Source organism: Pangasianodon hypophthalmus, chromosome 4, assembly GCF_027358585.1.
Source record: "Pangasianodon hypophthalmus isolate fPanHyp1 chromosome 4, fPanHyp1.pri, whole genome shotgun sequence".
In the NCBI taxonomy this organism is placed as follows: Eukaryota; Metazoa; Chordata; class Actinopteri; order Siluriformes; family Pangasiidae; genus Pangasianodon; species Pangasianodon hypophthalmus.
The window spans coordinates 8158873-8186710 of record NC_069713.1 but is presented as its reverse complement, the minus strand read 5'-3'; the positions used below and the strand labels follow the sequence as shown (position 1 = coordinate 8186710).

The window sequence follows — 27838 nt, the reverse complement described above, 5'->3', positions numbered from 1 at the left end:
TATTTATTTTTAAAAGTGACCTAAACATCACTGTTCATCATTCTTTTTCTTTTCTTCTTTTTTGTTGAGAATTAATTAATTGATGTTTGTTTGTGTGTTTGTTTATTTACATATATTTTGAAGTGTATTTACCTTTTTTTAAATGACCAGTATTTCATCATTCTTCTTTTAATATATCAAAAATACAGATATTATTTATTAATGCAAAATACTTACTAGTTTTTTTTAATTATTTTTTTTAGTTTGTTTGTCTGCTCATTTATTGATTGATTGATTGATTGATTGATTGAATATTTTGAAGCTTATTTACTTTCATAAAAATGACCTAAACTTCACTTTTCATCATTCTTTTTCTCCTGTTTTTTAAAAAATGATTTTTGGTGTTTATTAGAGAAACTGATACATTTTTAATTTTGTTTTGCGTCACTCATTTTAATAGAAAAGGTTTGTCTAATGGTACATCATGCTTAAGAAATGTGAAGCTTAAGATTAAAGAGATTAAAATTTTTTTAAAGCTTATTTACTTTTTTTTTTTTAAAAAATGACAAACTTGATCCTTCATTATTCTTTTTTGAATAGATTAAAATAAATATTTTAAAAATATTTTAAATTAAAAAAATAAAGTAGTTTACATAAATAAATAAATAAATAAATATGTTGGTTTCTTTATTCATGTATATTCCACGATTTGAAAAATATTTTAAAGCATTTTTAAAATGTACTTTCTTAAATACTTCATCTTTCAACATTCTTTTTTTTTTCTTTCTTTCTTTCTTTACTTATTTAATTTTATAATGTTTAGTGTTTTAGAGATATTAGGTAGTTTTCTAGTTTTTATTTTGTTACACATTTTAACATAAAAAGTTTGTCAAACAGAAAATAACGCTTAAGCAAAGTGAAGTAAAAAAAAAAAAAAAGATTAAATTAGAGCACATAACCGCAGCTGTGGTGCAGCATGTGGAGATCTGGATGAAACCGGAGTCTCTCTCCTGTGCTCCCTCTTAGCCGTGAGGAGACCCTCATTAGAAAAGCAGCTTGTTCACATCAGCACAGCTTACTGACAGAGCTCCGGCCACGAGCAGCCACTCAGGATGGAGCAGAGACGTGCAGGGGTTACAGCAACGCCGCAAGACAGAGGGAGAGATATCAAATAAAAAAGCATGTGGGGGTTGAAGTAGGAGGAACACGGAGGTGGGGGAGTCAGCTCTGACGTCTCAGACACTGAAAACACAAAATCGTAAAAACAGCTTGAAAATACAGCTAGATTTGTGCACATGGAGCCTTTATGTATGGATAATTAAGAGGTTCATGCTCATATGTGCGAAATCTTTTAAAGTGTCAATGCATAGTAGTTATCTTAATATCCTATAAACATTCATTACTTTATTACTATCAAAGCTTTTGCAGAATCTCAAGACAAATACATGAAAAAAAGTTTCAATTTATCTTGAATGAAGGCAAATTTATGTGAAATGAGTATAAAATTCGGATACAATTTAAACTTATTTCTAGACATTCATTGCTATTTATTTATTCATTTATTTGTTTGTTTGTTTTTTACTTGCTATTTTTTCCTATTGATTGATTGATTGATTGAAAGAACCTAAATCAGTCGGTACAGTAAGATATTTTCACATGAATAGACTACATAAATTAAGTAAAATATTTCTAGGAATAAGTTTAATAACATTAAATAGTCTTATACTACTTTAATAATCACCACAGTATGAGAAATAGACCATATTCCAGATTTTTACATTTTAATAAAAAATGACAAAATAGCTCAAATAAAAGCCAATCTACATTTGTGAGCGCTTCTTGGTTACGTAAATAATGTCATAAAAATTATATAAAGATGAAACTTTTATCACTGGGGGAAAGTTAGTGTTTCTATCAGACAGTCACGGAGAATTCATGTGATAAAAATTAAAATAAAAAAGTTTAAATGTGGAATATCGCTTACTGCTGAAGACAGTCAAATAGGAGGTGATGGGATTTGAAACATTTTTTTCTGGTTGTATTATTTTAGTAAATTCTTCCAAGCACTTAAAATTGCAATCAGTTAGTTATAGTTTAAATGTTAAAAAACAAAAAACCACAGACGTTAATACTGAGCATGCACTAATGTGCTAAGCAGGAAAGAGGACAGCAAATAGTCATTAATTAGCACTGCTTCTTTTCTGTGAGAAACACGTGGGGGTTAAACGTGTGCCTGGTGTTTCATACGGGGTTAATTAACGGTGCACCTGAACACGTTACTTTGAGTGTTATACTGGTTTTATAGCTGTGTGACAATGTTGCAGTGTGAAAGTATAATGTGAACCTGATACATGTGTACTGGATGGATAATGAAAACCATTCTTCCAAAAGATTTTCCCTCAGCTGGTGTTCGGATGATGGTGGTTGATGGGATGATGATTAGAGCGCTATCTAACACGTCGCTCCAAAATCTCCCACAGCTGTTGAGATCTGCTGAGTGTGAAGGCCATAGCATATGAGTTACATCATTTTCATCCTGATCAAACCGTTCCTTGAGTCTTTGTGGCCTGGGGATGGGGGCGGAGTCATCACGGAGGTGATCAGTCAGAAGAACCTTGTGTTGATTTGCAGTGGCACAGACTCCTGTTCCCGATGTGGTCTTCTGTTGTTGTAGTTCATTTTCCTCAATTTGATGTAGGGCGCATTCTGAGATGCTTTTCTGCTCACCTCGGATGTAAAGAGTGGTTATTTGAGTTTACCGTAGCCTTCCTGTCAGCTCGAAACTTCTGGCTATTCTTCTCAGACCTCTCTCATCAACAAGGCGTTTCTGAACAATGGATGTTTTTTGTTTGTTTTTCGCACCATTCTGTGTAAACTCTAGAGATTGTTGTGCATGAAAATCCCAAGAGATCAGCAGTTTCAGCCTGTCTGGTACCAACAACCATGCCACAGTCAAAGTCACCGAGATCACATTTTCCCCCATTCTGATGTTTGAGGTGAAGAAGAACTGAAGCGCTTCCCCTCTATCTACAAGATTTTATCTCTTGCGCTGCTCCAACATGACTGACTGATTGTTAGAATTTTATTTGCACTTAATCTCAGTTATATAAGCTATTGGACCCCACAGACTACACCATATTTTTAAATGATCTACATTGATATTTAAAAGTTTAGTTTAGTTAGTATAGTTATAGAAAATATGACAGCGTCCTGTTACACCAATGAGCAGAAGTTTTAAAAAGAAGAAGTTAGCCAAGTTAACATGCTTATTTTCTTCATAATTACAGCAAACTTCTTGAGCTTCACTTTCAGCATTAAGGAAATGAAACATGTGAGATTTTTCTATTCCTGCCTTTGATCTTAAATTCCATTTGAATTTTCTGGTTCCACCTAAAGCTTATTTATTTATCAGCACATCATTAAAACGTGTTTTCTGCCTCGCTGTGCTTTTTGATGAGATACGGGATTAAACCATTTGCTGTGACAAATCAGATTCTTCTCCTTTTTCTTTTCTGGTTTGTGCTTAATGCTTACGGTAATGAAGACTTTACTTATAAGAAGGACAATAATACAACAAAGTGTCATCTGATATTTTATTCTGTCTAATATTCTGCGTCAGACTGTCTTAGACGCAACGATGCAGTTAAGTCATAAACCTATAAAAGAGCTGTGGTGCCGAAGGTCCTCGGTTCACAGAGGCAGGAAAATGAGCTTTTCCCAAGTCACATGACCTCTTTCACAAAACTCCTGTCAAGGGCCGACTATTCTTCAGAGGGGAGGGTGGGACAGAGAGGCGAAGAGAGAAGAGAGGAGGAGAGGAGGAGAGGAGTGTTTCCCCATCCTGATCCCATCCCTGCTGTCAAGACAGCTGACATGAGAGACTCAGGGACCAAAGGCTTCGCAGCTCTGGACACTGACCTACTTCTCTCTCCAATTCCCAATTTCCAAAAGGAGCTCGGCTCGCCAGACGACATCCGGCATCACCCCCGTTCAGCCTATCTCGCTCTCTATCACACACACACATGCGCACACACACACACGCACCTCAAACAATGTTGTTTGAAGTTCTTGACATCTGGAGTCTTTATCGCATCCACAACAGATTGCTGGTGGCAGTTGTTAACATAAGAACTGTTTAAGGCGATTCTTTTAGGAGCACTTTGTCCTCTGTTAACAAGATGCAAATGAAAAAACGCTGAGCAAAATACAACATTTTTACTTTTGCGTCTCTTTAGATTTTATTCTTGATATTGTTTTCTTCATTGTTTATATTTTTAATTACACATTATTTTTATTTTTTTACATTTTTAATAATTCGTTTTATTTAATTTCAGTTAATATTTTATTTCTGTTCTTTATTACTAATATTGCATTAATGTTTATTACTACTTTAATTTGTTTTATTTCTTTGAAGAATTATACTGAGCCCATTTTTTATTAATTTTGCTTGAATTTTTTTACTATTAAATTTTAATCATTTTTACTTATTTATTTATTTTTGTAATACCATCTGCAATATAAAGTGCAGTATCATGTGCAATGTCACTTTCTACTTTTCACTCTACTTTTCTACTTCTCCACTTATTTCTTGTGTACTTACTTATTTTTTACTTAAGTATCTCACTTCTTTGCTATTCTATTGTGCACTGCGGTTATTTTTACTACTTCATTTATTACTATATTGTCTTTTATTCCTACATTGTTGTGATATATCTGTTTGAGCAACCACTGGCACAAGAATTTCCCTCAGGATGAATAAAGTTCTATCTTATTTTATCTTATCTTAAAGGTTTCTTGTGTTAATATAAAGCATTCTTAACCTTTTTTTTTTTTCCAGAATAAACCATGATTTTTCTTGTTATATTTTCACATCTTGCCACCCAGGCTGTCATACTTAAAAACAGAGAAGCGCGTGTCTCATTTCATACCAGCATTGTAACTCTGTTCCGTGCCAGTTAAGTGTGATCTATCCAGCAGAGATTGCAGGAAGTAAAAGCAGAAAAGTGCTGACGGAAATCTGCAGTGACCCTTGATTTCATTAAGCTAATGAAATGACATTAGGCTGCACTTAGCCTGGATTACAGGCGTCTCCAGTACTGTAGTCATGTCTGGAGGTGATTCATCTGCACTGTTGAACTCAGAGATCAAACTGGTGGCACCTCAACACACACTGGATGTGTAAAGGTTTGTTTGAGTCATTCTCTACTTTCCCCATTTATTCATTTTCATCATACAGATGTAGCATACTGATTTGACATTTAGTATGCTACAATTTGGCTTTTCAACATACTCATATTTGACATACTACAAGAAACTACAGCTGAGGAAACTTACTTAGGATGTTTTCATAGGTATTAGTCCATTTGCTGAGTCCAAATCAAAGCGAAATTCTGGTTTGTTTGCTGTTTGAGTTTCACACATAATTAAGTGAATCAAAAAAAGAAGAAGAAAGGAAAAAAAAAAAACTTCGGTTGAGGGCCATGCAATGCTGAAAACATACTGAAAATATAAAAATTTACCAGAATTTTTATCAGAAAAATTTATCAGAAATATGGCAACAGAAAAATGTGAACAAACTTTCACCACGGGCATGTAGAAATCACAAAAATCATGTGAAATCACAAAATAACTATATATATATATATATATATATATATATATATATATATATATATATATATATATATATATATATATATATATGGTTTAAAACATTCTGTGCATCATAGTCAGCATTATTTTCTCTTTTTAAGCACTGGTCCAAATCTCCAGCACATTTGAAAAACCCTTACAATCAACTGGCAACTATATGCAACTATCACACTTCCACAGTTATTACATGATCTCAAGTGGACATGTCTGTGTGGTTTATATGTGGTGACTATAATAGATGCTCACTGAAATGCGGGAAATTAGTGTTTGCCCCTATGAATCCAGAATCTTTCTCTTTTTTTTAGCTTATATGACAGTTTTAGCATGTACTTCTATGCAATATTATACAGATTTCTCGGCATTACTTGTTGATCCACGATAAATCTAGAGTAACAAAATTTGGGCAAAATGTCTTTATTGATTGAAATAAGTGGAAAACATTTGTCAAGATGTTCATATATGTCCAGATGTCTCCACATGCAGAAGCTACTGAGCTTTATCCATCATCGCTCTTGAGAAGCAGCTGTACCCATAAATCCGTACAAGCTTGTCAAGGTTTTTACCACAGTAATTAAAGGTTATGTTTCAGCAGATCTCTTTAAAGTCAACTAAGCAAATGCATAACTTCACACACACCTCCGATGCTCCCACCTACTGCTCCAGTGCTCCTCGTCCTCTCCGAATCTCATCTCTAGTCAAATCCTCCAGAGATCCATAATCCCTGTTTTAATTTCCCATAGGAAATATGGAGGAAATACACACCAGCTATATCACAGAAATTAAAAGACAGAAAAAAGCAGAGGGAAAGAAACAGTGGTGTGACATGGAGTGAAAGGCTACAGGAAGCATGTAGAAAAGGGGGAAGGCAGAGTATGAGGCTGTAGTGGTGACAATATTGGCACTGGCATAGGTTGCATAATTGGTACCCCAGCATAGTTATAGATTGTATTTTTTTAAAGATATACAACATTGCATTTTAATGACATGCAAGTTCTGTGGATTAGCTATTATGTTGCTTCATAGATTCAACTGAAAAACAGCTCCCACACATGAATCTCCCGACAAACTCCACTCTCCAACACTCTATCAATCTTTACGAACTCTATTCTCCAGAATTTTTTCTCTGATATCTTGACCATCATAGTAGCTTTGAAATAACCAGAGATTTGAGAGAAACAAGCTGCATGGTTCAAACCGTGAGAAATCAGCACTAATGACATGACTAAATGGTCACATCACTCAGCAGTTCCACAGCAGCTGGTGCAGTACATCTGCTCAACAATCTTCTACTAAAGGTGACATTTATTGTGCAGCACAGGCAAGCAGGTGAGTGTATTGTCTGCATCATCAATGAATGTTCAGGTAAAGTGCAACAGCCCTCTGCTCGAGGTCATCAATGGCAGCAAGATACAGATGCACGGAAAGCAGTGGGTGGCACTACGTTTGTATGGACTACATTCAGATTCATTGTATGCTCAATGTAAGTGACTATGACTGTTTTTCCTGTACATTCAGTGGCTTTCCAATGGCAACACTTTCTAGAGCACCTGCAGCTGCTCATGAGTTCACTTGGCTATTTGGAGACTTTGCTTGAGTTTTTTCAACACAGAAGCTAGGCATGGGTGGCCCACCACATTGTCATAATAGGTCTTCCAGTCCATGCATCTCAGAGAAGCTTGTTACTGTGAGCACTGAGTTTTCCAACATGGGAAAGCTTGGCATACTCATTTGGCCAAATAGCAATATATATGATCCCTCCCTTCCTTCCCTCTCACTGATGCCAGGGAACACTTTTCAGGCCAAAATGGGCAAAAAGATTTTTTCAAGGATGGACCTCATCCTCAGGTACCACTTTGAGAATGACCCTAAGACAAGAGTCATCACCCCCCTTGTTTTTTAATCATATCTGCATTCTTTTTTTTAAAATCCCATTTGGTCTTAAGAACATGAGAACTTGATTTTTATTCTAAAAATCCTTGATTTTCTTCCTGTCTTCATGGATTATATACTTGTTGTTAGCTCTTTACTGAGAGAAAATCTATCTCCTTTTGGACTCTATGGAGCTCTCAGAGCCAAGGATCCCAAATACATGATCAACTGGTCAGAGTACATTACCAAGGAACTTGCTGAAACCAATCAAACTTTGCTAGCACATCCATGCCACTATCTACTGCCCTCATGATTGTTGCCTCTGACTGTAGCCTTCTTCACCCAGCGATTCCACCCCGACTAGGCAGAGGACAATACAACTCACTGACCATGAGGTCCTCAGCCTTTAAACTTCTGTCCTCCAATTTCTACTAAAAGGGTCTACCATTCACAGCATCTGTTCAGAGCTGTGGTCTGCCCACCAAAAGCTGAATCTGGATTAGTCCAAGATGTCTGCTGAACAGTTTCCTGACCTAGAGATGCTGGTTTACCACATATCAATCAAAGGCCATTAAACATAATCTTTAGTCAAGCCAGTATTTACTTCTAAATTGCACTCTACATTACATTGCATTCTCGTTTGCTCACTGGCTGATGCTTTTATCCAAAGACAATTGAAACAGGATACAACTGAGCAGTAGAAAGATAAAGGTCTAGCTCAAGGACCATTGTCACTTGTTGACACTGGGGTGTCAACAAGCCTTGACCACTGAGCCACCACTTATTTGGCATGCCTTCAGGAAAGTGAGCAAAGATCCGTTCCCATGTCAAGATGCTATTAATGTGGATTAAGAGCATTGTTTTGAATGGGTCAGTGGAGACTAGGTTGGCCACCTTTCTCCTTTCTATGGCTGTTTACATTGATGGATAGATCATCATGGATGATGGATAGATAGTGTACCCCTGGTGCCATCAACTGCTGATAGGTGGCCTGGTTTAGAATACCATCCAATGTTTCTTGCAAGGAGTGCCAGCAGTTTTCTTAGAACTCTGGAACAATTTTCCAAAAACCTCAAAATGACAAGCATCACCAAGATTCTTCCACCGTGTTTAAAGCTACTTTCCTAACATGGGCCATACAAATTCAGTTAATTTTGTGTATTGTCTGCCATAATGCACATTCTGAAACTCTATTATGACTTGTTTTGCATCCTATGAAACTCACGATACAGCATTTGGAGCAACATTGATGGTTGGCTTGAATACATGACAAGCCCACCTAAAATCCATTTGTCCCCTTCCACTGTATCACTACTCAATCCTGTGTTTCCAATTTTAGCTGCAACCCCTTCTGCTCTACCTGATCATGGGCCTTGCACACAAACTGGACAACTTCCAGGATAAGGATAGTTTTTTTGTGTGTATCCTGGTGGGATCAGTATAGTATCAAAAAACACATGAATATTAGTTTCTTATGTAAACACCAGCATAGGTAGTGGTTGTGTTGCCTTTTCCTTCTACGTGTGTATCTAAAAACAGCTTCTGCATGTGTTTTTCACACCAACCTCACTATGTAACACATGCAGTCACTGCTGCATAGCCAAGGGAATCCCACGAGACAACATGGCTTGATAGAATCAGGTCCTCCTTCAGGTTCTCAGTTTCCCACAGACACCCATACATCTAAGAAGGTGACATGTGGCAATGGAAGAAGAGATGAAGGCATGTTGACTGTTATGTCTGCATACATGATGTGTGGTTTCAAACATGCCATTGGATCTACAGGACAGATGGGAGGAAATTCAACACATACATAGACACACACTTGGCACTTCAGCTTCTAAAAATTATTTAGTATGCATGCAACAATGTACAGCATACAGCATAATCCATGCACATATATGACATACACACCACAGTTCTGTTGAATTCTTGATTCTAATTGGTAAGAAGGTGCAAGGCAAATCAAATCTACTTACATAGGACAGACGCTCCACATGAAATTTAAAGATTTAGATTTTTTAAAAAACACACGTAACTGTTAATGTTAAGGAGTCTCCATTGTCAGCACTCCGTAACAGCCAGAGATAAAGCTATTTCTTTACGTTTTCTGACACGAGAAAGAACTTTTAAACTGAGGACCTATTAGCAACATTTCAAATCACAATTTTTTTTTTCCTAAAAGAGAGAGAGAGAAAAGAGAGACTGGTGAGAGAAGGACTGTTTAAAGCTGCTATAATGTACGTGATAATAGCAACTAACTTGTATCATGTATCACGATATGCAACGTTAAATATAACTATAAACAGACAAAATATATGATATGTCATTCTTTAATAAATAAAAAATTGTTAGCATTGGGAAATTGCTGTGGTATGAGAGGAATAAAACACTTTGGGATGTGCTGTTATAGGAAAATAATGAACTTAGTGTGGTAACAGTAACTCCGCTTTACATTGGCCTGCATCGCACCATCCTGTCGGAGATTATTTTCCTATAACAATGCATGTGTTATAAAACAGGAAGTGATAAGTAGTAGAGAACTGGTCTTAGATTAAAGTAAGCATTTAAATTGGTTGCTTTTAAATATATTTCTGATTTGACTATTGTTTTAATCCTTGTTCATCGCATCGCTGTCTACAATCTCTCATAAGTAAGCAATCCAAGTGACCTGAACTGTTCTTGCAACGCTTGGTGATGAGCATTAATGATTGACCATTAAACTTGGAAGCACCGGGGCGCAGTGCCATTAGTCCACTTTAATAACCCATGCAAATGGGACATGGCATCACAAACATGTAATGAGTGAATCTGTTATATATGGTGAATGGTTCTGTGTGTGTGTGTGTTTTCATTTTATTACTGCATCATTAGATTAATTTAGTGTTGCATAATGGGTTCTACATGTTCGGAAACAAACCTATAATTAACTCAGGGCACAGGTCAGTGTAGCAGTTGATGATGGAGTGGTACGGCGCTGGTATGAGTCCCATCTGGGAGAAAAAGCTCCTCCAACACACACACATTGGGGGAGTCCCTTCAAACAGACGCATGAGGTAAATTAACATGAACAAAAAGATGTTCATTTCACATATAGTTTAATAATGTTTGTGATACCCATAAATAATCAGCTTTAACTTTTTTCACTAATTCGGATTATCCATGAAGGCTCTCTACACCAGAAAATAAAATGCACTAAGCTCATTGGTGCCTTCTAGCCTGAAGGTGAAACAAAACTTAATGAGAATATCAAACTTTTTAGGAAAATAAAACTTGATAAGAAAGTTGTTTTATTCATGTATTATTTTTAAGTCATAGTCTTGCACAGTATTTTCTTTAATTTTTTTTATCACCCTGTTAAACTGAGGTGTCATCTCGTTTTCTGTGTCAGCTAAGTGTGACTTATGCATCAGAGACTGTATGACAAAAAACGTCAGAAAAGTGTACAGCCGTGATTTATGTTCTTACTTTATTTACATATGAATTGTGTTGACATTTCCATGCATACATACAAATGTAAATATACATGCAAGTTATCTTTTAAACATATCCTGATTGGGATTCACAGCTCACGAACTCAGATTGCACTTCAGCATTTTGAGGTTGGCTGTCGCATCCGAAATACGACAATTAACAGATTGAGGAAACAGTGTCATTGCTGTCCAAAAATTAGCTCTGCATTTACTAAAAGGGAGCATGCCAATTATGAGTACAAGTTAAAGTTTTCCTGCTAAGAACTCCTTTTACTGAACCCATGATACTTGTGATTTTTTTTATAGCCGATTGTTTTTCTCTTGAGCTTCCACTTGTAGCAGTTCTGACTGGTCCTTTCTGTAGTGCATTTAATTCAGAGATTTTTTTTCAAAATAGTATTTCTATCAAGATTGAGAAAAAAAATGAATGCTAGACTTAAATCATCAGCTCACCATAAAAGGAGATGCTTTTCAATTGCTTACTTGTGACTTGCAAAAACAAAACAAAAACTAGTGCATTTACATCTAGCTTTGTGCAGAAGAGGTTACAAGATGAGCGTTCCATTGATATTAATATAAGTGTAACGTGTGGTGAGCAAAGGCAAGACGCAAGCGTGAAAACTCAACGTGTGGTTTATTAGAGCAAATTTGAAAAATCATGGTCAAAGTTTATATTGAGGCTCAACACACAGATAGGCAACAATAAACTAAAAAAAAATGTGTGAGGATCAAAATGAGGTAACACAGAACTAGAAAATAAGGCAAACAAGGCTTTAAGCTTTCATAAGGGTACTTATAACATGACAGGGTGTAAACAGACAAGCTAGGTTGGAACACAGAACAGGTGAACACAGTCAGGTAACACAACAATGAATGGACTGGGGCCAGAGACAGGACTAGTGCCAAAATACAAACATATGTCAAGGTGTTTATTTAACAATGTGTCAGAGCTTTGAGCAGTCAGAGGTTAAGCTGTAACTTTAAGTTTTCCAACATTGGAAAGTCTTCAGAACAGAGTTTGGCATTCTGGGTTTCTTGGTAAAATGATAAACTGTACTTTTTTTGTCTTAATAACTTCAAGAGAGAGAAATAAATAGAGGCTGGCAAGGGGACAACTGTTTATAGCTGCTATAACGTAAGTGAAAACAGAAACTAACTTGTTTCATGGAAGTTCCACAACATTAAATGTAACTTTAAATGGATAAAAAGTACTCTAGTAAATTTAAAAAATTGTTCACACTGACAAATTGCTGTGGGATGAGGTGCTACCGGTAACTGCTTTGTGTATGAATGTGTTAATGAATAAGTCCATTTTGGTTGGCAGTATTTGATTTTTTTTTCAGTAAATATTTAAGAAAAGTGCACACGCAGGCGTTTGCAGCTCGGGTCTTGTTCCAAGAGGGTACGTGATGAGGCAGGATGGGCCTCGATGTCTGAAATGTGGCCATTATGTTGAGGAGTAATTAATAAATCATTTGCATATGTTGATCCGGAGCACTGGTTCTGTTCTAAGGATGAGAAGCACCTGAGGGGCGCAATAGCAGCAGACAGCATGCGGGCACAGGAAAAAATGCTCCTTTGCTTTTTACTCAGAAAACACTCGCAACTAATTAGCCTCTAATTGCCAATATTTTGGCAGGTGTTTGCGGTACCCAGGTGGAAAGAGCTCATCACGGTAATCCTCGAGTGATGCGTTCTCTCGTCCAGGGCAGCTTGCAGTGTGGGATGATAGATTAACGAGGATTCCATCATCATTAATGTGAGCACTAAGTCTGCACCATGTTATTAATGCCATTAAGCTAACAATGGAAATCAACCACTGGGCGCCGTTAGATAGCGTTGGGTTGCTCGCCATTATCGAACACACTGAGGTCCCATTAGGAGCTTGCAATTGGCAGATTATGGTACAATGCTATTTTATATATTAGGTATATTTTTACAGCGCTGTATGATGATTTAAGAATTAATTTAAGAATATGTATGTAAAATTGTTCTTATACAAAATGTAAAGTTTGCACTTCTATTTTAAATAAATGAACTTAAGTTTTTTTCTTTAAAATAACTAAAATTTAAAAAAACTTAATTAATGTTAATAAACTGATTTTAGTAGCCGTATAAAAGTTCTTCCAAGCTTAAATTTGAGGGTGCCAAGTTTCTTTAGAGTGAATAAAAGAACAATTATTTGGTTTCCTAAATAACCTTTTAATTGATAGAGCTTTGCTGATGCCACAGATAACGAAAATGTGATGAAAACACAATAAACAAAATAATCAGTTAACAACAAAGATGGACTGGAAGGGAACCTAATATGGTTTACAAAAATCTGAAAAAAGGATGCCTCAAATATTCTTTGGTTAGGGGTTTTCACTTCCTTCCACTAGGAACATTTTCGATGGATGGATGGATGGATGGATGAATACATGAATAAATAGATAGGTGGATGGGTGGGTGGGTATACAGATGGATGGCTGGATGGAGGGGTGCAGAATGATGGTAAATGAGTGATGATGAGAATGAGTTCAGAAGTCTACAGAAACATTCTGTCTGCCAGTTTATGGAGAAATGCATCCAATCTAATTGGGAGGAACTTCATCATGCAGCAAGACAATGACACAAAACACACTGCCAACACAACAAAGGACTTCATCATGAGAAAAAGCGGAAAGTTTTAGACTGGCCCAGTCAATCACCAGACCTTAACCCAATTGAGCAGCATTTTACTGCCTGAAGAGGAGACTGAAGGGAGAAACTCCTCCAAAACAAACAACTGAAAGAAGCTGAAGTACACACCTGGAAAAGCATTACAAAAGAAGACTGCAACAGTTGTCAGTGGGTCGCCGGCTTGATGCAATTATTGCAAGCAAGGGATATTCAACTAAAGATATTTACTTTAATTTACAATAAGACTACGGCCCCTGGAGGACTAGTAGTTAGGCCACAGCGCTTTCATCGCTGCAGCCCGGGCTCGATTCCCACTCAGGGAACTGACCCCAGCCACTGGGGTTGAGTGCAACAGTGAACTCTGAAGGCCTGTCCCAAGCCTGGTTAAAATTGGAGAGGGTTGCGTCCAAAACAGTAGAACTGGCCTTGCATTCCAATACTTTTGGAGGGGACTTCTGGACAGCCCAGGAGCAAAAATTACATGTGACTCATCCAGAGGAATTGTTCCTGAAGTCTATGGCTTGCTAGGAAAGTTCTTATTAAAGCTCCTGAGTTCTTACAAAAGTTCTTGCAGTGGAAATACTCTCAATATGTGTCATGGATCCATGGATTCATTAGATGGTTCAACAATGACTCCTTATGAAAATTGTGAGGTGAACTACAAAACTGCTAATTTATCCCTGACTCATTTTTCCTGCTTAATATTTCGTGTGGATTGTTTGCACCCCATCTCCAAACTGTCACATTGAGGACTTGCGTAAATAAAATATAAATTCATGGGCCAATGTAGCTTTTAAAAAAATGCAACCCTGGAGAGCTTACTTAAATATTGAGCCAAGGAGTTTTTTGGCTGAAGTGTTTTTTTTTTCCTTCTTCCCCAGCATCGTTGACATTTTGGCAGTGAGACCACATCAAACTCTTATGATTCCCCTAAGAGTTTACACCCCACCCCCCCTTCCTGATAAAGTGCTGAGCAAGCAGAATGCCAAGGACTTGATGAAGAGAAATGGAAAGCACACAGCCAGCAAGACATCATTAGAGCACATCTCTCATTTCCACGTGTAGGAATGTACACAGATGTCTAGTGGGGGAAAGGAACGAAGTCTGGCTGCTTGGCTGCAGGTTAAATCCCTACTCAGTGCTCGTCACTGATGTCTAGGCACATGAAAAATGACACGACTAAAAAACGTACCTTTGCTAGCAGGGAACAGAAACAGTGAAGGATCTTGTAGATGCTGCTGTTGTAGTTAGATAAATATTACATCCTGCAGCACAATGAACTATTCAGCACATCACTATGGTAGATAGGAGATATAGTAGATGTATAGTTTGATGGACAGGAAGCAGACACGTGTTTAAATGTGAGTAGACTCATGTCTCAGTAGCTGAAAATTTTACATCCAAGTGGGTACGTATAATGTAATACAGTAAAGAACCCAGGTATTGCGATATATTACACTGTAATCCTTCAGACATGATCTTGCATCCCAGCGTATAGAGTGCCTTGAATAAATACAACTTTTACATTTATTATTTGTAAATAATTTTGCAAACAATGGCTATGTTGTGCAGATTCATGATATATAATCCCATGTTGTAACAGTAAAAAATTTCAAGCTTCAAAGGTGGTGGTGGGTGATACACTACATACAGTGGCTTGCGTAAGTATGTTGTGAGATATTTCAGCCACTAGTTCCTCCTCCTAAATTATCATAATTTTAATCCAATCACATTTTGGGTTAATTAATTTTGGGTATTTGAAATATCTATTTCAATCATTTTTTAATTTATAAAGGCAACAAAACATACTTTTTATCCTGTTATAGTTACACAAATAGTCATTCCTTCAACAGCCTCTTTTTACTCTCTCTTGCTAGAGAAAAAAATACATTGAACAGCTCATCATGTTTACCAAGAAACAATAAAACACAAACTTCTGAAGACTTTCCTGCAGCAGAAAAAGTGCTAACACTGGAGACTCCTTCCATAAATTTGTAAATCTCCCTACAGACAGCTTCACCCATACCAATGGCTATACATTTTTGTTAAATAACAACGCATTTTTGTGGCACATCTTACATACAAGTCCTTGTGTAAATCGTTACTATAGAACCTAGTGACTTACTATTGCTAATAGATCTATAAAAATTATTCATTTCATCTCCATTTTTATAATTATATAGTTTCAGTCCGTGATATCATCCCTTCCGTTCTGTTGTTCGACCTTGAGCAAGTGCGATGCTCTCAGGCTCTTTCTAGAACAGTCCTTGCTGTTTCCCATGATCCACTGGGAGCAGTGAGGGCTGTGGCATGGCGGCACTGTGCGAGGCTGGCAGCTGATCAAAAGCAAACACGCTTCCTGTGCTCATTCTAATTATAACCACACACACACAGACACAACTATAAATACAAATAGTTAGTAAGTGATAGCTAGCACTCGTGGCCTGGAGGAATGCCTAGCAGACAGCATGCTAATCAGGCTACCTTTTGCCACGGGCTATTTAGGGAATAGCGTCTCATCCCACCAATTCCCCACGCCGAGCTACGGAATAAAGGAGGGAAAAGGGCTAGCAAATTCCCACATTGCGCCATTCAAGGACAAAAGGATCTCAGATGGATCTTTATCTTCGCTCTTGGCGAATATCCATACCAATTATAGCAAACACACAAACGGCACACTGAGAGTGAGTCAGAAATGTGCAGGGCACGGCGGAGATTACGGATAACACACACGTATGAGAAACAATGCTTCCTCTGATGTGTTAATGGCAGGAATTTGGTTCTCAGGAGAGCGTTCAGGTGGCAAGAATGATGGCTACGCTTAAGATTTGCAGCAATTCTTTACAATTCTATTACAGAAGTATCATTGTGTATGGCATATGTATGGATGTAGTTTCAATGCATTTAGCACAGCTTTCTGAAGACATTATACTCTCGGAAGTCCTCTTCAACCTTAACACGCTCCCTCTCCCTCCCTCTTGTGATGGCGGTCCCTCCAGATCCTGGCTCTTCTCCAGAAGCGGGCAGGGGACGGGCGTCTGGGTGGAGCGAACTCGGGCACAGAGCACATGCTGAGCTCCACAGGACCCTCACACACATACACACACACACACACACACACACACACACACACACACACACACACACACACAAAGTTACCAGCCCCTGGCGCTGACATACGCATCTCAAGGACGTGGAGAAGTGGGCCATCATGCATCTCTCCTGCTCAGTTTTAATACAGGACAGGATGAGTGCTCTGAACAACAACAACAACAACAACACAATTGATATGAAGTGTATAAAATAGTGTTTCTGGCTAATATTGCAGTCATTCTAGATTTTCTCAGTAAAGTCTTTGGTCAAAAGACATTGTTTTAAATGTGCTTCATAAATACAGTTACTTATTTAATTTCTTCCAATATATACAGAGTAAACACTAAAAATGATTTAGAGAGCACAGCTTTTCATCTGTCCGTGCATCTGTCCGTGTCCTCAGAGTCACGCTCTGTATCTTCCTCCCGATGGCATGACTATAGTGGTATCACACTGTTTTTGGGACACACACCATCTTCTCCCTGCTGCTCTGCCTCTGATCGACCCATTCCCCTATCCCGCTCCCGTAATGGACGCAGGCCGAGCAGGACCCCGTCTCCATCATCCACCGGGACGTCATGTGCTCTTCCTGTTATCACCAGAAAGCCTCCCTTCATTGCTGCATCTCCTAAACCGAGCGACCAGGAGAAACCTGGTGGCCCAACTCGTCGCTTTTCAAATTTAATGCTCAGCCTGATGGCCCGCTGGATCAATGGCATTATTTTCCTAATACGGTAGCATGGTGAGAGGTGGCAGGCAGGGGGGGTTTATCCCCGGTGTGGACCAGGCTGCATTGATTTAGACCACGCTGAACTACGTGCGTCTTGGGCAGAGCAGTGTATTTGAGGATGGCGAAGGGAGTCCTGCACCAGAGAGGAGGCTGGAGATCAGGGCAGGTGCCACAGACATTGAAAACAGCAATGTTTACAGATTAGATGAAGGGAGAACACATTACAGCAATTAGACACTCGGTCTGAGAGCTGAGATCTACCTGAACAAATCTTTGGAGGAGGATGTAATGCATTAAGTGTTTGTGCCACTGATCAGAGTGGCGCTTTTACCAAAAATGACAGGATCCCCCCAAAAACATAATGGCAAAGAATACAACGCAAGAAGATACAAGAATGTGAAGACAAAACACACACACAGAGACACATATTGTGTGGTGGTCTGGAAAAAACGATCAGATGAATTCTGGAAAACAACATTTCTAAAAATGATGAAAAATCTGGTTTTGACCATTTGTGTCTATAATATACTTCACGTCTACTCGGAGAAACCATACATATGTTTCACAAAAACCAGGTGACAGTGTTATCTCTTTTTTACTTTTTAACATTGTCTAGGCTTTCTGCAGATGTTAGCTAAATAAGAATCCAGTTTAAGAAACACGGCTGTAAAAACAGGCTGCGTAAAGATATTTTAATTGCTACAGTGCCAGATTCATCTGGATGACAAATGAAACTTTGATATTTTGTGCTGTGGCATATTTTATTTTAAAAGACTGATATTGGTTTTATGTAAGGAAATATTATGTTTGTATTCAATCCCTGTGCTGTGGAAGCTCAAAGTTTACACATATTAAAGATATTGCCCTTACAAGAACACAATTGGCTTACACCTGGCCTCTACCTCTGAATCATTAAAAAAAGTTGACCTTTTCTCGATAAAAGACCCGCTTAATTCAGGTACCATTGGTCAGACTGTGAAACTGAAGGAAAACTCTGAAAATGAAAAACAAAGAGCATTCTATTGAAATTAGAGATAAAGTCATAAACATGCAAAAGATAGGAAAAGGCTACAAAATACTATCCAAGTGTTTGGATATCCCAGTGAGCACTGTCGGATCAATTGTAAGGAAATGGAAGCTGCATCATACCACCTATGCACCGCCTAGACAAGGCCGTCTTGTGACGCAAGCCATAGAGAGGCCAACAATCACTTTGAAAGAGCTACAGAGTTTAGTGGCTGAGACTAGAGCAATGGTAGACCAGTCAACAATATCAAGAGCTCTGCATACAACAGGCCTATATGAGAGGGTGACTAGTAAGAAGCCATTACGGAAGAAAAAACACTTCAAATCACGTCTGGAGTTTGCCGAAAGCAGCAGACTGACCCAGCTAAAATGTGGGATAAGGTTTTGTGGGCAGATGAGACAAAAAAACTGATGCTACGTGGCACAAAACCTATGTGCCCATTCCTCAACTAAGACCATCCCAACAGTGAAGTATGGGGACAGCAGCATCATGCTGTGGAGATTGAAGGACGAATGGCTGGTGCAAAATACAGGGAGATACTACAAGACGACCTTCTTCAGTCTCCTAAAAAAAACTAAAGCTTGGAAGATACTTCACCTTTGGGCAAAAGACTGGCCCAAAATCATTCCCAGTGTGCAAAGCTGGTAGGAAATTACCCCAACAGACTTACTGCAGCAAATGGTGGTTCTACCAAGTACTAGTCTGAAGGGGTTGAATACTTATGCAAGCAGCATTTTTCAGTTTTAAATTACACAATTTTTACTTTGAAAATGTACTTTAAGAGTAGATTGATTTGCAATAAAAAATACTGGCTAGAACAATCTGTATAAGTGTCATTTGTAATCCAGACAAACTTGATGACATTGAAGGGTGTTGAATAATCTTGCAGGGCACTGTACCTTGCTAGCTAAAGCCAACTTCAGCCATCATTTAACATAATCACTTATCACAGTGTATAAGATGATCTCAATAAAATCCTGGCTGAATAAATAAATATTTGGCCATGTTATGTCTGAAATGTCAGTTAAACAATATTAATTCTTGTTTACAGATTGCCGTATAGAGGCAATATCATACTTGCAATCTTGCTGCTGTACTAAATATCATCGTGGCTGATTACCTGCAGTACTCACGCCTCCAATCACAGCTGTGCTGATATTCAGTACAACAGTACTCTTGCTCATGTAATATTACTTAATTATACAATGAAGAATCTCTAACAACAGACCTGCGATTGAAGACAATTACTGCTTCCATGATGTGGACTCATGCAGAAAACTGGGTCGCATAAACAGAAACATTCTTCAACGTGAGCCTGACATAATAATGGGATTTTTCTGTCCATTAGCATGTTTCGTTTACATTTCGACTTCACCATTACTGTTTAGCTGTCTCGCAAGTTTGGCACAATCCTAGGTCGGATTCCTATTGGTGGATTTTAGACAAGTGTTGTAGCATGTTAATTAAACTTTTCCGTTGACTGTCTGGCACTAAATTGGCCATTGGGAAGCATGTCACTTCATGCATTCTTAGACCACCTCTCTCAACTCTCAGCCAAAGATTTCTTGCAATTTTTTTTTTGTCTGGCTTAAGTGTAATTTCCTCACATTGTGAATGTCATGCTTTGATCAAGTTGCTGGTTACATGGCATTGCAAAATAGACATAATCAGCCTAAACAGTTTGGTTTGTAAATGGTCTAAATACCAGCTGTCAAGTTATTACAAACTGCCGAAAGTGAATACTATTTTAAAAATTGTGAAGCACTGCAAAAATTTAGCCAATAGAACTCCCTGAATGAATCAGTGATTTTTTCACACCAATATTAGCTTGAACAGAGAACAGTCGAGTGAAGAGATGATGATAATGAGGTTCATGCTCGTGTTGTGACTTTTACTTCAGGTGATGAGACAGGTGTGGATGATGCAGATAATCAAAGTGAATACTCATTTTCCATCATAAATGGTCATTTTTTAAATATTTTACTTATTATATATTTAATTAAATACAAATTACATTGATAAATAGTAGTTGCTTTAGTGTCATACAGTGGAATTTATTTTCACCCTTTTACTTTAACCAGACTTCAAACTTTACTTGTGGTTGAGATTTATGCAAAAGAGAAACATTTCAGTTCAACTATATATAGTGTGTGCTCTCTCTCTCTCTCTCACACACACACGCACACACACACGCACACACACACACACACACACACACACACACACACACACACAGGGAGGTAATGAGACAATTGGCTACAGGTGTTCAGAAGTGAAACACTGAGGACGTGGGTGTTACATGTGCAGCGCCATTAAGATTTTAAACACTCCACTGCAGGGAAAGTAAGGCGTTACCTCACAGGAGATAATTACCCATAATTAGGAAAGTTTCTGAAAAGTCCAAACTTCTAAAACTTCTAAAATCACACTTGGCATAACAATAAGCCTCGTAACCCTAGTGATAGTTTTCTATACTTTTTCTATATATATTTTTTACTTTCATTGTGAAACTTAGTAGACAATCATACATGAACACACTGCAATGTAGTAGTTGGAATTTAAAGGACTATTCCATGATGTTCTCAGGCTCCAGTGCCAAAAATTAATCATAACGTCAGATAAACATGAACACCACTGAGAAAGGACAGATACAGTCAGTCTTTTGAACTGCAAGTTAAAATCAGGAAGTAAGGCTGTATACTGCTCTCATTTAAATTTTCAAATAAAGTGTGTGTGGAAAATGCTGACTGTAAAACTCATTGGCAATCAGAGCCCATTTTCAGTGCATATTTGCTTTTCAATGAAATTTTAACCTGACTTGAATGAATGGGGTACCACAAGGGTCAATGCTTTCACCTACAGCATCCGAAAGTCTCGAAAGACCATGGATCTTGCGCCCAGAAAATATGTCACTGTATCTGGTGACACTGAAGCAGTGTCTGCTGTGTCTGTAGATCCCCACATGGGAATGGCAGTCTTTGTTGCACAAGCTGCATTTGAAGTTGGTGTCAGCAGGCATCATCTTCTGGCTGTTCTTCCACTGAGTATGCTTTTCATCTGCAGCTCGTCTTAAGTTAGCCTATCCGCATTGCAGATTCTCATACAGCTCCTGCCTCCATAAGTCATGATTGCTAGCTAGCTCCTCCCAGTTCTCAACATTCATGTCCAAAGACTTCAAATCTCTTACAAGCATCTTTGAGTGCAGGTGGAGACGCCCTTATGCTCTCTTGCTGGAGGCCAGTTAGCCCATACAGCAGGTCCTTTGGAATTCTCCCATTCCACGAGATGAAAATGGCCAAGCCGTCAGAGTCAATGTCGTTGGAACAGTGTGAAGAAGCTGGAAGGTTTGGCATGGGTAAGGACTTGTGATGAGGAGGACGGAGTGGCCAGGCTGTGAGGATGCATGCCTGGCGCTGAGTGGTCTAATCAGCGGGAGAGAGAGATAAGGAGCAGGTTGAGACACCAGAGAGGGGAGAGAGATGACTGCGTGTTTTATGTTTGCCCTATATTTTTGTTTTACATTCTGTTTGAGATCTTTTCAAGATTAAACTTTACATTTGTTGGTCCCCACCTCCTCCTTGCCTATCTTCAAAGTGTGTGACCCAATCAGACAACCTGATGCCAAGAATGCATCATAGTCTTAACAGGTGGAAGGAGCTGAATCTCCTTTTTTGATAGAAGTACAGAGTCCAGGACTCACTACTGTACAGAAGGGTGTTCACGATGCATGTGCTATAGACTGTCACTTTGGTGTGGACCGTCAGCTTGTTGTTTTCCCACACTTTCTTCGTTAGCCAGTCAAAGGTTGTGGCTGAACGGCTGATCCTTCTGTTGATTTCTCTGTCCAGGGAGACACTGTCATTGTAAACTTGTGTACCACCTCTGGTACATAGATATTTTGACAGAAATTACTGACGGTTATTCAATGCCCATCACATTTGATTTCTTCAGACTGATGGTCAAATTGAAGTCTTCACATGCCAGTGAGAAGCTGCCCAAAAGGTTCTGTAGCTGTTCCTCAGTGTGAAATACCAAGGCCACGACATCTGCAAACAGCATGTCTCTGATGAGGGCCTCATAGACTTTAGCTTTTGCCCTCAGCTGAGACATACTGAACAGCTTTCCATCTGACCTGGTTTGGAGGTCAAAAGCCTCTAGTTATGTGCCATCAAACTGGACAATCCCCTTAATGTCTGCATGGAATGACTAGATCAAATTGAGGAGTTTGGGTGGGCATCCAATCTTGGCAAGCATTCTGAACAGTCCATAGTGGCTCACAAGGTTTAACGCTTTCATTAAGTCGATGAAGGCAAAGTCAAGCGACTGCCTCTCCTCTTTATATAATTTTGCTTCAGCTGGTGTAGGGAGATGATCACGTCGGGCATGGAGTGTCCAGACCTGAAGCCACATTGCACCTCAAGATACCCTGTCAGCAAGTTTCTGCAGTCTGTTGAGGGTAACAAGGATGAACACCTTTCTGACCATGCTCAGCAGAAAAATTCCCTGATAACTGTTGCAGTAGCTGGTGTGCCTTCCTAGTTAACAGGTGGTTGCTCGGTTGCTCAGAGTCAAGGGTGGTGTCTGAGATGATGTTTTCCCATGAGTATAGTTCAGAGTAGTGTGCCACCCATCTCTTCAGCTGTTTGCTTTTGTTGTTGATAGTTTCCCTTGTAGCTGACTTTAAGAGTGTCATTTTGCTCTACATGAAACCGATGGCTCTTTTGATCCCATCATACATACCAAGACTGTTGCTGAAATCAGACACAAGCTGCATGCCTCTACATGGCCGAAGCCAGTAATCATTTGCACAGCATCAATCTGTTTACTGGACTTTGCTTCTGGGTGTTCGGTCTTCTTTGCCTCTATGGGTAGTTTCCTAGTGACTTGGACTTTTCTGGCCATAGTCTGACCTTACAGCACTAGTGAGTGGTCAGTGCCAAAGTCTGCACCCTGGTAACAGCATGTAATGAGCACATTTCTGATGTGGTGGCATCTTGTGATGATCAAGTCCAACTGGTGCCAGTGTTTAGATGGGGATGTCTCCGCAATACTTTATGTTGTGGTTTGGTCTGGAAGAAAGAATTAGTGACGCACAATCCCTAAAGTGTGCAAAGCTCAATCAGACTTTGTCCATTTTCATTTTTTCTGCCAATTCTAAATTGTCTGAGACTCATTGATACCTTTAAGCAAAATGTAGGACTGAAGTTTCAAAGGCCAATTTAAAAAATATTTAAACACACCCTGAACACATTCTGTTTGCAGAGATATGAAGTTTCTGAAACACACAAAGGGTATTTATTGCTTTCTATTGATTTCACTCTTTGGGGGCCTTTAGCCTTGTGGCACCCTACCATGCAAGCACTCCAAGTGACCAGTGACCTCATTTTCTCCTCTCAAACCTCATCCATCCCATCCTTTGAAGTCCCGACTTCCCTGGTATTTCTCATCCTTTTTGTTTTGAGCAATTAACCAGTAAATAAATAAATACCCCAAAATGTATAAAATTGCTAAATATAATAATTATTAAATAATACCATTTTAGTAAAAATAAGTAAAAAGAACTACAGTTTCCTTTTGATAAGAACAAAATAAAGAAGTACAATGAAATGTGACTTCATTCTGTAATGTGCAAGTCAATATCTGTTTGATAATTTGTTATCTTCAGACTGTCAAATATTTTATTGCCAATATTCTCGCAGTTTGTAGCTCATTTTGTGGTAGATATGTGCTGGGTTGCTAATGCCTGAGGTATGTACAAATGGTGCAACAGCTATACATTTGAAGTTCAAACAGTCTGGCAGCAGTTTATGAATGAGTTGCTAATGGAAATGGTATAAGGCCCTGTAGCAATACATAAATCAACACAAATGGTTTGAGGGCAGATGAGAGAAGCTTGACGTGTGCCTGAGAGCATGTTATGGATTTTTCAAGCTGAGTATCAGTGATGAACTCTCTGTACGTCGCATCAATAGCTTCTCTGCATGCTTCATGTCCTGCAGGATTCAGGACTGCGTTTTGAGACTAAACCTGTGGAGAAAATCACTGATTGATTAAGAGCATGCAGACAGGAGCGTGACTGCAAATTAATTACTGCGTTCGAAACACACACCTCATCTTATTCAGCAAACCTGTGGTCACCTGTGCATCAGTACAAATCCCTTCTACTTTTACTTACATATGGACATTTTAGTTTTGATTATCTCATTAGAATGGCACCTGTCAATGGGTTGAGATATATTAGGCAGCCAATGAACACTCATTTCTCAACGTTGATGTGCTGGAAGCAGGATAAATGGGAAACGTAAGGATCCGACTGACTTTGACAAAGGTCAAATTGTGATGGCTAGACGACCAGGTAAGAGCATCTCCAAAACGGCAGGTCTTGTGGGATGTTCCCGGTATGCAGTGGTTAGTACCTGCCAAAAGTGGTCCAAGGAAAGACAACTGGTGAACCGGCAACAGGGTCATGGGCGCCCAAGGCTCACTGATGCACGTGAGGAGCGAAGGCTAGCCCGTCTGGTCCAATCCCACAGAAGAGCTACTGTAGCACAAACTGCTGAAAAAGTTAATGCTGGCTATGACAGAAAGGTGTCAGAACACAGTGCATCTCAGCTTGCTGCATACAGGGCTGCGTAGCTGCCGACCGGCCACAGTGCCCATGCTGAGGGCACGTGAGCATGAGAAATGGACCATGGAGCATTGGAAGAAGGTAGCCTGGTCTGATGAGTCACGTTTTCTTTTACATCATGTGTACATCTGGGTGAGTGTGTATCGCTTACCTGGGTAAAAGATGGAACCAGGATGCAACACGGGAAGAAGGCAAGCCAGCAGAGGCAGTATACTCAGGACAATGTTCTGTTGGGAAACCTTGGGTCCTGGCATTCATGTGGATGTCACTTTGATACGTACCACCTATCTAAACATTGTTGCGGACCAAGTACACCCCTTCATGGCAACGGTATTCCTTAATGGCAGTGGCCTCTTTCAGCAGGATAATGCATCCTGCCACACTGCAAAAATTGTTCAGGGAAGGTTTGAGGAACATGACAAAGAGTTCAAGGTGTTGACTTGGCCTCCAAATTTCCCAGATCTCAATCCAATCGAACATCTGTGGGATTTGCTGAATAAACAAGTCCAATTCATGGAGGCCCCACCTCGCAACTTACAGCATTTAAAGGATCTGGTGCTAACGTCTTGGTGCCAGATACCACAGCACACCTTCAGAGATCTTGTGGAGTTCATATCTCAAGGGGTCAGAGCTGTTTTGGCAGCACAAGGGGGCCCTATACAATATTAGGCAGGTGGTTTTAATGTTATGGCTGATCGCTGTATATCACAATGCTGTTGAATGCCTGATTGGTCAGTTGTTGATTGATTTTTTTTTAACAGCAGCTTTGACAGTACTTCAGGCTTCAAATTGCAGGTTTATATTAAGGCACCCTTTAGAACATTATTACACATGTTCATATTCCACATGAACATATTTTAAAAATGTGTAATTGTTGACGTTAAGTTTTCTGTAAGGGGATGTTTAACCTTTACTGAAAAAGTCTATAGTGTCAGCGCTGTATAACAGTCAGATGCATTTACGCTTTGAGGTTTCTCAGTAACAAGCTGCATTGTTGTTGTTTTTTTTTTGTCTTATTACTACCAAGAGAGGAAAAAAAAAACTGATGAGGGAACGACTCAGGGAATGACTTCAGCTCTGGGAGCTGATCCACCACATGTAACAAAGATTTGGTTTTACTAAATAAACAGTGGAAATTATTTACCAAAAACCCAGGAAATCTTTACACATACTAACTCCCAAGTTAGGCATAAGAAGAGGCTTTTTAACATTTATCAATGTTTTACCACTGTGACTCTAGCTTAAAAATCAACATAAACATTATGTGATTTATTTAAACCATGATTAAATACATAAGCAATTATCTAAGTATTACTTAACTCAACAAAAGCATATTTTCATTTTTCATTCAATAGATTTCACTTTGACACAATTCTAGTTGCTCATTGACATGATTCTTCCAGTCACATTTCTGCCATTTGGAATCTAGTAATATTATGCATGAGAAATATAATGAACAATTCACCAAAAAAGCACCTATAGTGCTCTCTTTCTGGTTTAAGATGGAAAGCCCACAAAGAACATAATGCAGTGAAGCATCAAGATTTTCTAAGTACATAACTTTTATTAATACTAATAAATATATTCCTTAATGTAAATTAACTCGCAATGTTATTGTAGCACATAACCATCACATATCTTTCATACCTTTGAAGCTTTATAATAAGATAAAAGAATTACTAGGCTTATATTAATTATCAATGTATTAATATCTGGCCGGAATGTATAGTATAAATGTTTCTTGCTCCAATTTGAAGCATTATAGTATAAGATCAAAACACATCTTCATAACATACAATCTCAGATGTTACCCCAGTCTTACAAGAATGTCAGTTAATAAAGCCTCTCTCCATGATCAGTTCTGCCCCTCTTTCCCTGTCTGTCTGTCTCAGTGAGTAGTGCAGTGTGGCCTATAGGCCAGTGCACAGTAGCACAGGCCGCCCGCGCCACACACCCCTACTCAACCACCTTCTGTACAATGTAAAACCCCATCTCTTTATACCTGTTACTTTCACTCATTACCATATTTGAAATGGTTTGTACAAGGTGATCTTGTACAACGTCCAAGAGCACCTTGCCATATTGGAAAGTATTCAGCTCCTAGCTCCCGAGCTTCTGATGTCGCTGTCCATGTAACCTGATCCATGCACATGTCCCTCTTCTCCCCTCATAAGGTATTGCTCATGAACAATCCATGCTCATGTCCCTTGCCACTCCTTTCATCCTCTTAAGGTATGGTAAGGTATCGTAAGGTATCAGAAACCAACCATGCTTCTGTCCCTTGTTCCTCCATTTTTCCTCTTTCTGTGAGTTGAGGTCCGACCAGGGCCAGCGGCATAGGAATCATTATGATAACAGCAGGAGGATTACACTCCTCTCCATGGTCCAGTCCCTTTTTCTTGATAACAACATGTCTCTGTTCTGAAAACAGGAACATGATGACGTATAGCCTCAGTGGTATCAGTAGTCAAAGACAGTGACATTGACCATTCTTGGCCAGAATCCACAACACACATACCATTAAGATGTTTAACTCCAGATTGACTGCATGTTGCCATGCAGTGTTACTAAGAGCATCACAAAGGAAATGTTATAGACAATATAATATGGTTTGTTGAATTATGTAACTATTTATAAATGGCTGCTGACTGAATGAGTGGCCTTCTTCATTTGGATTTGTCACCAATATTAAAGAAAACCACAAGCCTTTAGAAATTCTCCTGTCA

The 27838-nt window shown here is 38.8% G+C and overlaps 1 protein-coding gene across 1 annotated transcript in view; it reads right to left on the bottom strand.

The window, feature by feature from the left end:
* Positions 1–1086: 1086 nt before the first annotated feature.
* Positions 1087–27838, bottom strand: part of ss18 (SS18 subunit of BAF chromatin remodeling complex) — a 48275-nt gene continuing 21523 nt past the window's right edge. The window contains exon 10 of the mRNA XM_026913850.3: positions 1087–1221. Coding sequence (XP_026769651.1) covers positions 1201–1221 — 21 coding nt within the window. The 3' untranslated portion in view covers positions 1087–1200. The remainder of the gene's footprint in view (positions 1222–27838) is intronic.